Source organism: Sceloporus undulatus, chromosome 3 (genome assembly GCF_019175285.1).
Source record: "Sceloporus undulatus isolate JIND9_A2432 ecotype Alabama chromosome 3, SceUnd_v1.1, whole genome shotgun sequence".
Taxonomy (NCBI): domain Eukaryota; kingdom Metazoa; phylum Chordata; class Lepidosauria; order Squamata; family Phrynosomatidae; genus Sceloporus; species Sceloporus undulatus.
Window position 1 is genome coordinate 142,494,758 of NC_056524.1, and position 15,281 is coordinate 142,510,038.

A 15,281-nucleotide genomic window follows, 5' to 3' on the forward strand; every position below is an offset into this window, starting at 1 on the left:
ACAGATGACCACACATTCAGAAAAGAGAGATGTAGTAGCTAACACCACAGAGGACAGGATCAAAATTCAAAATGACCTGAATAAACTAGAAAGTTGGGCCACAGCTAACAAAATGAACCAACAGGGAGAAAAGTAAGGTACAGCACTTAGGGCGGAAAAATAAAATGCACAGATAAAGGATGGGGGACACCTGGCTGAACGAGACTACGTGTGAAAGGGATCTAGGAGTCCAAATAGACTACAAGTTGAACGTGAGTCAATAGTGCAATGTGGCAGCGAACAAGGCCAATGTGATTTTAGGCTGCACCGGTAAAAGTATAGTAACTAGATCAAGGGAATTAATAATGCCACTCTATTCTGCTTTGGTCAGGCCCCGCCTGGAATATTGTGTCCAGTTCTGGGCACCACAATTTAAAAAGGATGTTGAAAAACTGGAACGTGTCCAAAGGAGGGTGACTAAAATGGTGAAAGTTCTGGAAACCATGTCCTATGAGGAATGACTTAAGGAGCTGGGGATGTTTAGCCTGGAGAAGAGAAGGTTAAGAGGTGATATGATAGCCCTGTTTAAATAATTGAAGGGATGTCATACTGAGGAGGGAGCTGACTTGTTTTCAGCTGCTCCAGAGACTAGGACCCAGAACAATGGATGCAAGCTGCAGGAAAAGAGATTCCACCTCAACATTAGGAAGAACTTCCTGACAGTAAGGGCTGTTCGACAGTGGAACAATCTCCCTCAGAGTGTAGTGGAGTCTCCTTCCTTGGAGGTCTTTAAGTACAGGCTGGATGGTCATCTGTCAGGGATGCTTTGATTGAGAGTTCTTGCATGGCAAGGGGGTGGACTGGATGGCCCTTGCGGTCTCTTCCAACACTATGATTCTGTGATTCTATAAGAACTGCCCTGGAGGAGCTACAAATGCATAGTAGAGTATTCTCTCTAGGAATCTCTAAGTCTTTCAGTGCAACTTTTAGGTAAAGTTGACCACAGAGTTGCACTGGAGAGCCTAGATATTCCTAGAGAGAACATATTAATCAAATCTGTGAATAATCAGATCCACAAATACCAAAGCCGCAAATATGGAGGGATGAGTGCAATGTTATGTCTAAACTGAGACCACTGAGAATGTACCCAATAATTCCCAGCTTGAAAATAGTTGGATAAACAGTGGAATAATTTTATACACCAGAAAACCAATTGCTATGAAACTTGATTCTCACTGTTTTTATAAATACATTATTGAGAAAACACAACCCAGTAGACTTAGCTTTAAAACAATTTTTCAATGCAAAGAACACATAGCATGCCAATCTCTAGCATCCATAATTCAGTTCTAGCAAAGAAACAATAATATCTATTACTTATTTCTTTCACATTGGCATACCTAACCCAATAATGCCCAGGGTTTCTCCTCTGATTCTTGCAGCTCCAGAAGCGACTTCCCGGATCTGTTCCACACTTTGCACTCTTGTTCCTTCTCGCAAGGCCTGATGAAGCCAGGTGGTTCTTCTGTATAGGTTCAAGATGTGGCACATTGTAGAGTCTGCTGTCTCTTCCACTGAAGCAGCTGGAACATTACACACTGCAATCCCTTAAATAATAAAGCACAACTAGTGAGATTTTATCAGGTATTAGTAAGAGCTCTATCCTTACTGAACCCCAACCCAAAGCAACTCTGAGAAGTAAACCATTTGAAAGCCAAAGGCAGTCAAATATTGTTGAAAAACTAGTGATTGTTTTTAAGGGGTACTGCCAAATAAGATAAAATTTGTGACCCAAGCAACCAGAAATATTTTGTATGAGTTTCTGAAATCTTACACAAGGTGGTACATTTCTGAGTTGGTGAGTGACAGCAAATGTTAATATTTGTAACTTTTCCTCTGAAATGGCTCATCTATGTAGGCATAAAACGAAGGCCAGATGATCTCTACAGTACAGTACAGTGAAATCACATTTTGAAGATGATGTTTTCAATATAGGAATTTTGCAAAGTCAAACTGTTTTATTATTTTCAGTATGGGCAGTTCAGTAAATTAAATGTGTAAGAACGTTGCATATCTATAACTAATTTCTGTTGTGCTTCTTGTACTCTCCTAGCTGATCATGCATAAATGCCCAATCAAAACAGCAAGGGCAAGAAAAAGGCAAGGAAATGACCAACCATTTTACAGGAACAAATATTAGAGCAGAGAAAAAATAGTTGCTGTAGGGAGAGGGCAAAGCTTTCCCTTTCATTTGCCAGAGGCTGAAATCAGAGCAGACATCATCTCTGTTTGTAGATCAGCAAAGATGACGCAAGTTTTTAATGTAGACCAGAGTTTGGATTGTTTTCAAAAGTAATGGGACTACATGTATGTATGTAAATGTATGTGTGGGGTTGGATGGGATGGGGTGTCATGTAACAAAAAAGGAACAACAACAACAACAACAACAAGTAAGTTATTCTTAGCATGAAAAGTAATTGTAACTTTAAAAAAAAACAAGTTATGTCTCATAAATTAACATTCCAAGATCTAAAAGACTGCAGTAAATAAAGAACCATAGTATCAATGTCCCACACAGCAAAACTGTGCTCAAAATTCTGCAGCACAGACTCCAGTCATACACTGGAGAGAGAAATCCCAGAGGTGCAAGCAGGGTTCAGGAAAGGAAGAGGCACTAGGGACATATTGCAAACATACAATGGTTAACAGCACACACCAAGGAATTCCAGAATAAAATCAGCATGTGCTTTATAGACTTTTAGCAAAGCCTTTGACTGTATAAATCATGAAAAGCTATGGAAGACTCTTAAAGACATGGAGTGCCACTACCTTTGATAGTCCTGATGAGAAATCTGTACTTAGAACAAGAGGTAATGGTTACAACAGAATGTGGGGAAACAGAATGGTTCCCATTGGCAAAAGCATCAGGCAAGGCTGCATTTTATCACTCCAACTGTCCAACTTGCATGCAGAAAATATCATAGGAACAGCAGAACTCAAGAAGGAGGAATGAAAACAGGAGAAAGGAATGTTAACAATCTAAGATTAATGGATGACACCATTCTACTAGCAGAAAACATCATGGATTTAGAACAATTATTAACGAAAGTCAAGGAAGAAAGGGCAAAGGCAGGCTTGCTGCTGAAGATAAAGAAAACAAAAATAAAGTTCACTGAGGATCTACATTAGTTCATAAATTCCTAGATAATGAGGAAATCAAAATAGTTAAAGACTTCCTGTACCTTGGATCAAACATTGCTTAGAACCGAGACTGCAGTCAAGAAGGGCAGCCATGAAAGATAAGATCAGATCCTAAAGAGTAAAGTTATACAACTGGGCACTAAAGTTAGAATCATTCAAGCCACTGTATTCCCCGACACCATTTATGGATGTGACAGCTGAACAATGAAGAAAGTGGACAGAAAGATCAGCTCATTTGAAATGAGGTGCTGGATGTGCTGAGAATACCGTGGAAGGCCCAAAAAACAAACAAATGGGTTCTACAACAGATCAAATCTGAAATCTCCCTGGAAGCAAAAATGACAAAACACAGGTTGTTGCACTTTGGCCACATCATGAGAAGACATGACTCATTAGTAAGAATAATGCTTAGAAAGGCAGAAGAAAGCAGAAAGAGAGGAAGACAGCATGCTAGGTGGATAGACTCAATTTGGGAGGTCATGGGTCTCAATCTGCAGGACCTGAACAGAGCAGTGGAGGACAGGGGGTCTTGGAGATGTCTCACCCACAGGATTACCATGAGTCGCAGGCGACTCAAGGGCAGTTGATAACAACATGAAGGATACCTTACATAATAAGTTGATGCAATACTCATCATTTTTAAAGCCTAACAAATGCCTACATACAATCTATACTTTAATTTAAAATATTTGTCTCTTATGCTACAAAGTCAAATGTGGTACGCTATCTAATAGTCTCAAAACAAAAATCACAGTAAGGTTCTGGACCCATGGTGTATCTACACTGTACAAATAATGCAATTTGAGATTACTTTAAGTACTGTAGTCTGTCCTATGAAATCCTGGGATTTACAGTTTTATAATGTCTTTAGCCTTCTATGGAAAAGAGTGCTGTTACCTCACAAAACTACAAATCCCAGGATTCCACAAGACAGAGCCTTAGCATTTAAGTGGTGTCAAACAGCAGTATTTCTACGGTGTAGATGCATGCTTGGCCTGTCGATTACTTTGAGTACCTCTTGAAAAGACACTTTGGACTTCTTTATTTTTTTGGTCTAGAATGCACATTTATGAACCAATTCTGACCAACAGTGTTATTAAGATATAAGCTGGCATTCTAAACGTTTTTCTGAGAATCATTGGCAAACCTCAGGGATTTTCCCCCCAGGAAATTGCACAGAAATTGGTGTGAAATAAATTTTAAGGACTGTAGGTGCTACCAGTGAAAGTAACAGTTTTATTATTTTGATTACTTCATGAACCAAGGGTTTTAAGATTATTTTCATTCAGAGTTAACAACTAATTTTGATAACCAAAATCTTCACCATCAATTCAAGCAATGCAAGAAAAATGGGGTAGTTTCAAAGATGGATGTAATACCTAAATCACCAGCAGATTTAATATCAATGTTATCAAAGCCACTTCCAATTCGAACAATTATTCGAAGTGCTTTAAACTTCTCCAAATCCTCACGAGTTAAAGTGATGGTGTGATACATCAGAGCACCGACTGCTTCATTCAGTACCTAGAAAACAAAGACAAACACAATTCAGCTACTTTATCTTATAAGAAGACACACAGATCCAAACCAATTATGTTTGCTTAGTAGCCAGCTCAGAGAGAAAGAGCTAAGAAGAAGGGTGGGGGAAGAGAAAGGAGTTTGAGGAAAGGGATTAGACCGTGTATATATACAAAACTCTATCCACCCAACAAATCATAGCCAATTTATAGGGACAGGCTCCCTGGTGTGAGCTCCACCACCTGTGATAATTTGGCCATCTGCCAAATCAGAGGAGGATCAGGACACATTTCAAGGTGCAGATGTTGCAGAATGTATGGTAAGTTACTACCTGAATGAACTTTCTGTTAGATCTAAGTCCATGTAATGATGCATTTGCTTTCAAATGGAGCTGTGTGTGCATCCCTCATTTTGCTGGTTCTCCTTATGACATAACTTTCACTCCCACTGACTTTAAAGAACAGAGGAGCAGCAGAACACTGTGAAGCTTCATATGTCCCCCAACCTGGAAGAACCATTGTTATGTTAATATCTGTATCTGCAACCTCAAAGAACATCATTAAACAATCCACTGTTGTCAATATGCACTCAGGCATCCCACTGGCATGTCGCTTGAATTCATTACCAACAAAAGCAGCTTGCCACCTGCTCAGACTATGTTGTACAAATCCACTTTAACAACAGTCACCAATCTGAGGATCTGGCTGCCCGCCTTTTAAACAGACTCCAAGTGTCAGAACAAGCAGGATGAAAACAGGCTTACAGCCTAGTGCAAATCAAACTGTGCTGCAACCTGTTTATTAGAAATGCTCTTATCTTATTTTCTGTTGCTTTTCTCCTTCATCATTAATAACAAGTGACATCTAACTGTTTGATTCTCAGGAAAAGGCAGCTCTTCCTGCTGACCAGTAACCTAACAGCTTACAGGTTTGTTTGTTTTTAGATCAGTTGTTTCAATTACAGCAGGCTTTTGTTATCTGTGGGCTTGCCATCCATGGATTTGAGCTTCCACAGATGGGAAGCACTGTTGTTTTTAATGGAGGTGTATGTACGCAGCCATGCCAGTGGCCACATACATGCCGCAGAACAGATCCCCTGTGGATACAAAGGGACGACTGTATAGTAAGATGCATACATATGCAACTTCCCCTTCTCTTAGTTAAGGCAATATACTCTCATTGGTACAAAGCCAAGGGTGGAAGGGGAAGAACATTATAAAAAAAGAGGAGCTGACATATGTGGTACCCCCACACCAGGGTAGAAACCAAGCTCTGTTCAGAAGCAAATGAATTATAAATCAAAATATATTCAAACATTTTTTTTCAAACAAAAAAGAAAGAAGCCTGTCTAATAAATGTATTATTTCTTTATTTATTTTGAAAACTTGGGTAAAGTGTGTACCTAAGAATTCAGCTCTTACTAACAAAAATGAAAAGCAGAACAAGAAATAACTACTAATGGACAGTGGGGAACAAGCCTTTTAAAAATGTACATATTCATTAAAGATTTCATTTCACACAGAAACAAAGCCATGAATCACTTTTACACAATACTTTTGGTGTGTAATTAAGAATGCTTTATTTAGGTAATATTGGCATCATGGGTATTCCTATTCAACACATGGCTTGGGCCCAGAGTACTTGAGGAAACGCCTTCTTCCCTATTGTCCATCCCGCACACTAAGGTCCTCTGGAAGAAATCTATTACAGCCAAAAAGATCTAAGCTAACATCAGTTTCCCAGAGGGCCTTTTCTATTACTGCTCCAAAACTATAGAACGACCTGCTGGAGGAGATCAGTCATATTTCCACTGACAGCTTTTAAGAAAGCACTTAAGACGGATCTCTTCCGGCAGGCCTTTCCAACTTAGTTACCCTCCCCAGATATAGAGATAGTTGTCCCCTCATCTGCCTATTCTTCACCGCCTATCTTTCTGCCTATTTTTTGTTTAATGTTTTTAATGTTTTTATACTATTACTGTTTAATTCTGTTTTATTACTGGGAATGGGGAGGTAGGTCTAGGGTTTGATTTTTTTTTTAACTCTATTGTAATTTGATGTATTTTACTGTTGTAACCCACCCAGATTCTTCATGATTGGGCGGGCTAGAAATAAATCTTTATTATTATTATCTTTACAAAAAAGCTAACCATCAGATTTGATAATTTCACATTCTGCATATCCCAAAAATTCTTCAAAGAAAACTAAGAGTAAACATAAGAAGCACAGGAAATGCTATGGAATCAACATCAAGACATGTTTTTCTAATTCCAAAATATTATCTGGTGTCAATTTCCATAAATGATATCTAAGGTCAGTCAAGAATTTCCTATCAATGCCCAATAAGAGGTAGCATGACAAGACCAGAACGTCTTGATGACATGAAATTCTTACACTGTAAGACTTACAGTATTTCTAGAAAGGAATAAAATATGTATGTATCTGTAATGATCAAATATATATATGAAATGATCTGCACCCCAAATATTGCCTAGAGCAGCATGATGTCATTAAACATGAAATAGCACAAATGGTCACAATCAGGTATTTGCCATAAGCCATTTCCTTTGTTTCCATCATTTAGCACAAGATGGTGGCAAAGGCTTAGTTGGCTTTAACTACTCCCTTTTCCACCTGACCATCTGCCCTCCATTTTTGACCAGAGATCCTCCTTTGCCTCTTCTGATTTGTTTGTCCCCCACCCATTCATACATGAAAAAGTGAAGCAAGTCTACCTGATCATACTCATCACAATGCTCTTCTCTAGCAGGCCAGTGTGTATTCATCCCTGCATCCCAGATAATGGAAGTATAGGCCTGGAAATGTTTTTATGTCTTACAGTATCACATTTCACACTCTCTTCAGCTCTCATTTCACTTCTTCAGACTTTAGCCTTCAACTTCCATCTGCATCAGTTTGTAGACAACTGTGGTATCATTACTTTTGAATACCTGTTGTACTGTCTCTCCAGTAGGATGCCATTCAACAAAGACAAACAGACTGTCTCATAAATATTTATTTTATTCTGTTTATATTCTGATTTTTCTGCTAGAGTAAGTGTAAGTGACTATGCCAGGGTTGGGGGGGGACAAATTCTTATCCCACGTGCCTGATGTAGGATCACTTCCCAGTTTTACAATCTTGCTTCTTGGGGATAAGGTTTCTGCGGTTGTTTACTCCAACCATTAAGAACCAGGAATGGGGAAAGTCTGCCCCCCCCCAAAAAAAAAGCTCTACAAATCCCCCAAGCTCTACAAAATCTCCCACACTCCTATTTTTAATTATCAAAATACGCTGAGAAAACACCCCAAATATTGACTAGAGCAACATGATGCCATTAAACACCCACATCATTTGCAACCTATAAACATACTTTTAATGTTTAAAAACTGCCCAGAAACAAATGAACAAACAGGAAGTAAGAACTGGAAGAGACTCATTTTGGGCAGTTGGGAAGGTGGGCAGTGGGTGAGAAAATCAATGAATCCCCCAGTTACTGTCTGGATTGAAGGTAAACTTGTAGAGGGACCAGAAGAGTCCAACACTGTGGCAAAGAATGTCATATTTCCTTCTATTGAATATATCCCAGCCTGACCCCACGGCATCATTGCTCCCAGCACAGGGAAGCAGGATAACCAGCGCAGTGCTCTCAGTTGGTGCTTGTAGGTGTTGCTTGAGCACTTGGAGGAGTAATTGCACCTGCAGGCTGGGGCCAGAGCTTCCCCTTTATAAATTAGGGATTAATTGTATTAAAGCAATTGGTCATTGGCCTTCCTAATTCTGCATAACTATGCAGGAAATAAATTCCATGTTCTCTACAAAGGGGCAGAATTTATATTATTAGATAATAGAATACTAAAAGATATTCCTGCACACAGTGCTCACTCACTATTTAGCAACAACAAAAACAAAGAAAGACAGGAGAATCTGTAAGCTATGGACCTCACAGGAAATAGTGGGATCTCTGCTCTAGGAGCAGAAAAATGGATTGAGATCAAGTGCACTATCTCAGCATCATCACCTCTGCCTTATATGGATTCAGGTGCAATCACTTTTTGATTTAGCACACCATTTACAACTGAGATGCCTCATCCTCAGTTGGCAGACAGCAAATCTGGTTGTCAGCAGCATTAAAAAATTGCATCCAGTGGCAATTAGTCCAGAATGTACATACAGACACTGTTTATTTATTGGGGAAAGAATCTATCCCTGCTGCACCCTACAGCAGGCTCTAGGATAGAATGTCACCTGTAAGCACTTTAGGATCTAATAAATCATATATTTATGTCCTTGTTTTATGGCCTTTGTTCTCCTACTTCTACCACTTTCAGTCTGGTCTCTTGCTGCCATGGAATGAATATGGCACTTCATTAATAGGAGAGGAAAAGGACTTACTTATTTTCCACCATCACCATTACTCCATAGGCTATGAATTCTTTGGTGGGAAATACTGTTTCCCCAAAAATAAGACATACTCATAAAATAAGTCATAGCAGGATTTCTAAGCATTTGCACAATATAAGCCATACCCCGAAAATAAGACATAGTGGTAGTCCCGGCACATAATGGAATGGGATGGGAAGGGAGTGGAAAGACTGGGGCCAGTGGTTCTAAAGGAAATGGAGAAGCAAGAAATTCAGGATGGAATTCTGGGTTTGGAGAGTTATGACGATGTTCCAGAAGAAGACAACTTAAGTATATTTGAATAAATGTAGATTGTTGTACCATACTTAATAAAAATAAGACAGCCCCTGAAAATAAGCCACAGTGTGTTTTCTTGAGGAAAAATAAATATTATTTTTCAGGAAAACATGGTATGACAACAGGTTTTCACCATTTACACCATTTTTCCATAATGCTTTCCCTTCTACTCAATGATAACAGCTAAGATGTTGATCTTTAAATCAAAGGAAGTCTTCCGTTGAAATCTGGTAACATCCAATTCAAAGGTCAGTCACCTGTATTGGACTGGAAACATCTGAGTGGCTTTGACAAGTGACAAACTAAAGCAAGTGATGCTGTGCAAAACTGTCAAACACCTTTGAAGTACACTTTCATTTACTAAAGGAAATAAATCTGACATTTCTCTGAAAAGGTCAACCATTAACAGTTCATAGAAATTATACTAATTTCTTCAGTGAGGATGAGACTGCACATCAGACAGACTGGCAGTTATATTAGAGCTCAGGACAGTTTATGCTTTCCAAAACAGTTTATGTTTTCCATATAGACAAGCATGTGGATGCAGGTGAGACAGTTCAATCTGAAAGGGCTAGACACTGCCATTATGGCAGAACTCTGCAATGATCTTTCTTCTCCTGGGACCATGGGCCAAAATACTAAAGCAGAAATATTTTGCATTTATGCAGCACATGTGAAGTGTTCAAAATAGTTCATATGCAGCATGTCAAAAATTCTAAAATAGTTCTGTTACAAGAAATTGTTTTTAAAAACAAAAGTAAAAAAACAACCCAAAGCTTGGAAGAGCCAAAAGCAAGATCTGCATTAAACCAGCCAGAATTTCTGGCTTCATACTCCTAATTACTAAACCAGTCTAGAATTCTCATCTACCCAGGCAGCCTACAGTTCTTTGACTATTGTTGCAGAAATTTACTGCATACCAGGCAGCTGTGAACAAGTCTACGTAGGGACCACCAAATGGCTTAGGGTTAGGGTTAATCAAGGAACACAAGAGACACTGCAGACTGGGTCAGCCAGAAAATCAGCAGTAGCAGAATATGTTATAAACCATCCTGAGCATAAAATGCTGTTTGAAAACACTGAAATTCTGGACCATGCTAACAACTATCAGATAAGAATGCACAGGGAAGCCAGTCCTGAAAAACACCAAAATCAAGACCCAGCAAATGCAAATGAAAACCACTCAGGGTGAGGGGGGTTTCCCAGCAGACAATGGATCATTAATTAAATAGACACCCTGAGACCTTGAAATTCAACAATGTAACAATACACATTTTAACATGTAAATCATTTCCTCTCAACCAACAGTATATATACCACTGTCTTCCATACCAGCATTCTCTGAAGATGCCAGCCATAGCTACTGGTGAAACGCCAGGAATAAACTCTTCTAGAACACACCCTCACAACCGGGAAAACCCACAAAAATCTATGGATGCTGGCCGTGAAAGCCTTCAATTTCACAGAAGAAGTATGACACTACAGAAGCAGAAGGAAGAACAATGATACACATCAAGACTGTAACTCTTCATCTACAGGTCTTTGTTCTGGTATGTACATTTAAGAAAGCAGAAAGGCTTGCCAATCGGAGTATCTTTCTAGATGAAACTTAGATATCAGAAAGTGGCAGGACTCATGATGCTGTATCGTGTTAGTAAGAACATAGCACTTATTATGCATTATTGAACATTTCAATAAACTTTCATCATTACCTTTTCATGAATTTCCTGTGTGGACTGTGCATCACAAAATGCCACTGTGGCTACATCCTTCAGGATTGGCATTTCTACTGTACAATCCCTGCCATCCAGCAGGGCTACCAAAGGGCGTGGGTGCATAGGCCCATTCATGATTGGTGGTCGAATGCCTAAAACAAAAAGAGAAACAATCTTTTAGGTACAAACAATAATTTCCATATTAATGTGAGATAATGCAGTTAAGATAATTTTTTCTAGGCTGATAGAGACAATGCTGTTAGAAGTAATGCTAAAAGAACAGCAGTGGGATTATGATTGGTAAAAGCAAAGGAAGGGTTGTTTTAAAAGTCAGTCAATTTGTGCTACTGCATTGGGTGGCATATTACAAAACAGAAATAATGGAGAAGCTCCCTCTGGGCCCTAGCCTGAACTCTGGACCAAAAACAAACAAATAAATGGAAATGTTACTAGAATTCCCTGAGAATATTTTCTCTCCACAGTAATGATTATATAAGGCCTTTCATTTCCACACTTATGGCAAGTAAAAATCATTTGCAGGTGATCAGGCAAAACGCTATGCCAAAAGCTCTCCCTTTAATTCACATGACTCATGAAGAAGTGAAAACAAAAGCTTGTACTGTAATTTGTAGACTGATTCAACAATTGTTCAAGTCATTTCCAACTTATGGCAACCCTAAAGTGAAGTTTTCTTGGCAGGATTTGGTCACAGGGGTTTTTCCTTTGCCTTACTCTGAGCGGTACTTGCCAAAGACCACCTAGTAGGTTCCCATGGCCAAGCAGGGTTCAAACACAGCTCCCCAGTCCAATTCTCAAACTCTAATTGAAGCAATACACTCTGGGAAGCCATGGTGGAAAGCCTTCTCTGCTGTGATGCTCTGGTTGTGAAATACATTCCCCTTGGAAGCCTGCTTGGTGTCCATGGTAGCTTACTTCTGGCACCAAGACATATATGTACAAAGAATTAACTTGCTAAATTGTTTAATATGATTTTAGAATGTTTAGTGTATAATTTGGTTATTTAATATTCTAAATTGTTTTAACCTGTTTAAATAGATTTTACTTGTACATCACTCTGAAAACTCTTGATATAGAACAGCATATAAGTATTTAAATAAATAAATAAATGTGAAATGTGTTAATACTGAATACCACAAACATGCACACAAGATGAACTTTAGAAAAATAAGTAGTAATAAGTAGTAACACAAGACTGAATAACGATGATGGGGGAGGTCGGGCGAGGGGTGGGGGAGGAAGAAGAAGAAGGGCTTCATTTTGAATTCTTATGTCTAGAAGGAAGATTTACAGTCATTTCATTTATAGGAGGAATGCTCATTTTTTTACAACAAAAAAGGAACACAAACTTCCTGTTGTGTTACATATTACCAAATGGAAAAAAAACTTTGAATCACATATGGTCATACTTGACATCAGGTGGGGGATGAATATAGTTTATTAAATCTATAACATAAAAAAATATACCAATCTGGTTGGTAGTACCACCACACACAGTCAAGTTGGTTCATCAGGACTGCAAACATTCTGCTCTGCCTTTTTTCCTTAAAATGTACCTTTTTTTAAAAAATCCTGAAAATAAAGACCATTCCTAATGGACTGTGAACATGCAACTCTGGATATAATTATCCCAGAGTAATACAGTACTAACCATAATTTCTTAATCTGCTTCTTTCCATGGTTTCAAAATTTACTTAGTAGCCAAAGTGGTGCAGATAAAGTATCCTGATATAATTTCTGTCACTGTTATGTATCTTCCAAGTTGTTTCCAATTTATGGTGATCCTAAAGCTAAGGGTCTTGGCAAGATTTGTTCAGAGGAAGTTTGCTATTTCCTTCCCCTGACCCAGAATTCAAACCCTAGTCTCCAGAGTTATAGTCCAACACTCAAACCACTGCACTACACTGGCTTCCATCTTGATATTATTATCTTGATATAATACCTAATCACTTTTTAAAAAATGATTCATATTATACCACAAAATTATACCACAGTATGTTCATGGCCTCTAGTTAAATGTCAAGATTTTTTTCAAATGGAAATTCTCAAAGATCCCTGTATCTTTTCCTTATTTCTTTTTTAAGTTTATCTGAATCTATGTAGGTTAATACAGTCAGGCCTTCCCAACTGCAGGCTTGCCATCCATGGATTGGCATATCCATGGATGGCCCCACTCTGTTCTCCCCAATAGCAGCACATGCATGTGGCCATGCCATCACAGTTGTACATGCATTGCACCAGACTGGAAAGAACAAGACTTGAGGGCCCACAAGGGAGGGTTGGTGGGAGGGAGGATTGGGCTGGGGTCTTGTGGGGATGTTGCTTTTATTGTTGCATATTTTATAAACTTTGCTGTTACCCGCCTTGACCCTCAAAACACAAGAGGCGGGATATAAATAAATATTTTTATTATTATATTATTGCTATATGCTGGGGGCGAAGGGGGGCAAGTCCTATCCTATCCCAAACTCAAGTGTACTCGCTCTTCACCAACATTGCTAGGTGCAATGAAGCATGCAATGCAGGTTGGAAAACTGGTGTCTCCATGTTTTAAAGGATGCTAGGCCTAAAAAAACAACAACAAAACATAAGATCCACCAGGGAAGAGCCTCGTCTCTTGTTTTTTCATTGCCAGGTCACTGAAATCCCATTGGAAGCCATAGGCTTTACAACAGGCTTAGTACTGGGCCTGACCCCAAATCCTTTTCCAATGGTGACTACAGCAGCTATGAAAGTGATTCCAGTTACTGAATGGAGGACCAGAGGAGAGATCTCTCCATCTCCACACTATCCCATCAATCTTCTGTCCTACTGTTTTTCCTGCAAGAAAGAAAAGGAGTCGGAGGAGATTTGTTTTCTTTCATACCCAACCTTTCCTAAAGTTCAGACAGCAACCAATGCCACTCTTGTTGATGTCCTTGATTGCCAAGGAGATGGAAACAGGAATGAGGTGAGCCTTGAAAATGGAGGTAAAGCATTGTAGCTCTCAGTCTTTGTGCTCCCATTTCTCTTTGCAAGCTTTGATTAACTGCTTTTTATAAATAATTAGTATGGTTTGCATAAACAGAAGCCACAATTCCCCAAATCCTTCGACAAAGACCCCTCTAATTATATCATCATTACATCTGAGTGTTGTTCATGGTTACTCTGGTGAAATGAAAATGAGTACTCCCCACAAAGATTTGTGAGATAAGCAGCAGCACAGAAGTGAAGCACATCCACAAAGTCTGGGCTAGCACTGTCTAAACACATGGATCTAATGGAAATCAACACACTTTTTTGTTCTTATCCCATGCTCAAAACATAATACAACTGAATTCTGAAAGCCTCTAAAAGCAGGGCTGACGTATGCGTTGCTGCTTGCTAACGAATTGGCACAGTGTTACTGGCCAGGAATAAGCAGAGCTCAGAAATAAAAATGGAGACACACTTTTCTTAACCTAAGGGCCTAGGCAACACTGACAACATTTAAAATGAAAGCCCAGATCAGTGGCTAACAAAAACCAACAACAACACATAAAATACAAGCCGTATCTATAATTACACTTCTAATTTGCATCTTGACTTCCTGCAGTGTTTAGAAGCTGCAAGAGCACAGGAACCTTCTTCAGCTGGAGGAAGGGCAGTTTTGTTGATAATTCAGAGGTTTCCTTTTCTTTTAATAGGAACAAAACATTTTGGGCTTCACTCTGAAATTATAAATATGTATGTAATTCCTTAACCACAAACAGAACTGAGATAACCAGATAGCACCTACTACCTAATGGAGCATATGAAGAACTTCACTATTTTCAATTTCAGAGCTCACTTTTAAACTCAGCTTGAAACATAGCATCATTTTTAATACGCAACATTTAAACTGATGTCTATCTTATATCTCAACATACAGTCAGTCTCCTTTCTCCAATGAATCCCACCCAATCTTTCCTCACTACTGCATGAGCAAAAAGCAGATGGTGGTGTGACGGGTATCCCACTGATTTAACACCAATCATATAGCAGGTAGCTGACCAGGCTTCCATAATAAGTAAAATTCCAAATCACAACTAAAATATGAAGAAGCTCACTGAGTAGCTCTTCATATCGCAGTGTGATCTAGCCCATCCTTATTCTCCCAGATTTATTTTCTCCCTCCATTTGTCTTCTCAAAA

General features: G+C 38.9%; 1 protein-coding gene across 4 annotated transcripts in view; it reads right to left on the reverse strand.

Moving 5' to 3' along the window:
* CTBP1 (C-terminal binding protein 1) overlaps positions 1-15,281 on the reverse strand; it is a 47,412-nt gene that overhangs the window by 10,393 nt on the left and 21,738 nt on the right. For all 4 annotated transcript variants that reach the window (XM_042459451.1, XM_042459450.1, XM_042459453.1 and 1 more), the window contains 3 exons: positions 11,110-11,264; positions 4,560-4,704; positions 1,380-1,586 (listed from right to left, as the gene is read on the reverse strand). In XM_042459451.1, coding sequence (XP_042315385.1) covers positions 1,380-1,586; positions 4,560-4,704; positions 11,110-11,264 — 507 coding nt within the window. The remainder of the gene's footprint in view (positions 1-1,379; positions 1,587-4,559; positions 4,705-11,109; positions 11,265-15,281) is intronic.